General features: G+C 46.6%; 1 protein-coding gene across 1 annotated transcript; it reads right to left on the bottom strand.

Moving 5' to 3' along the window:
* Positions 1-5: 5 nt before the first annotated feature.
* On the bottom strand, positions 6-677 carry LOC106322129 (inorganic phosphate transporter 1-4-like; the record flags this gene model as incomplete). The annotated part of the gene is made up of 1 exon (XM_013760284.1): positions 6-677. A coding segment is annotated over one exon (672 nt), but the record flags the coding sequence as incomplete, so codon positions are not given.
* Positions 678-683: the final 6 nt, after the last annotated feature.

Here is a 683-nt window from a genome sequence, read left to right as displayed (position 1 = left end):
TAGAAAGCGATGTCGAGAAGGAACCATGTTGATGTAGTACCTAGCAAATGAAGCCCATGGCGTTTCATGAATTCCTTGGAAAACAAGGAAAAGGCTTTGGACTTATTATTTGAGATCTCTTCCACTTTCTCCTGTTCTGCCTCTATCTCCACTTGCAGAACCCTAGACATGTCTGAAGCAGCCAGCTTTGCGTCCTTAGCAACCAAAGCTGTGTATCTTGCGGTTTCAGGCATCTTGGACCTTGAGTAATACGTCATGGCCGCAGGGATAGCACCAACCATCAAGATTATACGCCATACTAAATCTGCTTGAGGAATCGTGGATCTCAAGGCATCTTCCGCATAGGCCGGGGCAGGGAACTTAGCTTCAAAAGCAGAGGAGATAATTATAGCAAAGATGCCACCAGCCATGATACCAAACCCTTGCATAGCGAAAACGGCAGAAACAAACGCTCCACGAGTTTTTTTGTTAGCGTATTCAGACATGATTGTTGCGGACAAAGGATAGTCACCACCAATCCCAAACCCTAGCCAAAACCTAAAGAAACATAGCGTGGCCATCACGGTTTTTGGCTCGTGTCCGAAAGAGAGACCAGAGGCGACAGAGCAAAGGACCATGACCATCAACGTCATTCCATAAACTTTCTTCCTCCCGAGCTTATCACCAAGCCACCCGAAAAAGAG

Source organism: Brassica oleracea, unplaced genomic scaffold (assembly GCF_000695525.1).
Source record: "Brassica oleracea var. oleracea cultivar TO1000 unplaced genomic scaffold, BOL UnpScaffold07610, whole genome shotgun sequence".
In the NCBI taxonomy this organism is placed as follows: domain Eukaryota; kingdom Viridiplantae; phylum Streptophyta; class Magnoliopsida; order Brassicales; family Brassicaceae; genus Brassica; species Brassica oleracea.
The sequence above is the reverse complement of the archived record's forward strand: the minus strand, read 5'-3'. Positions and strand labels throughout refer to the sequence as shown.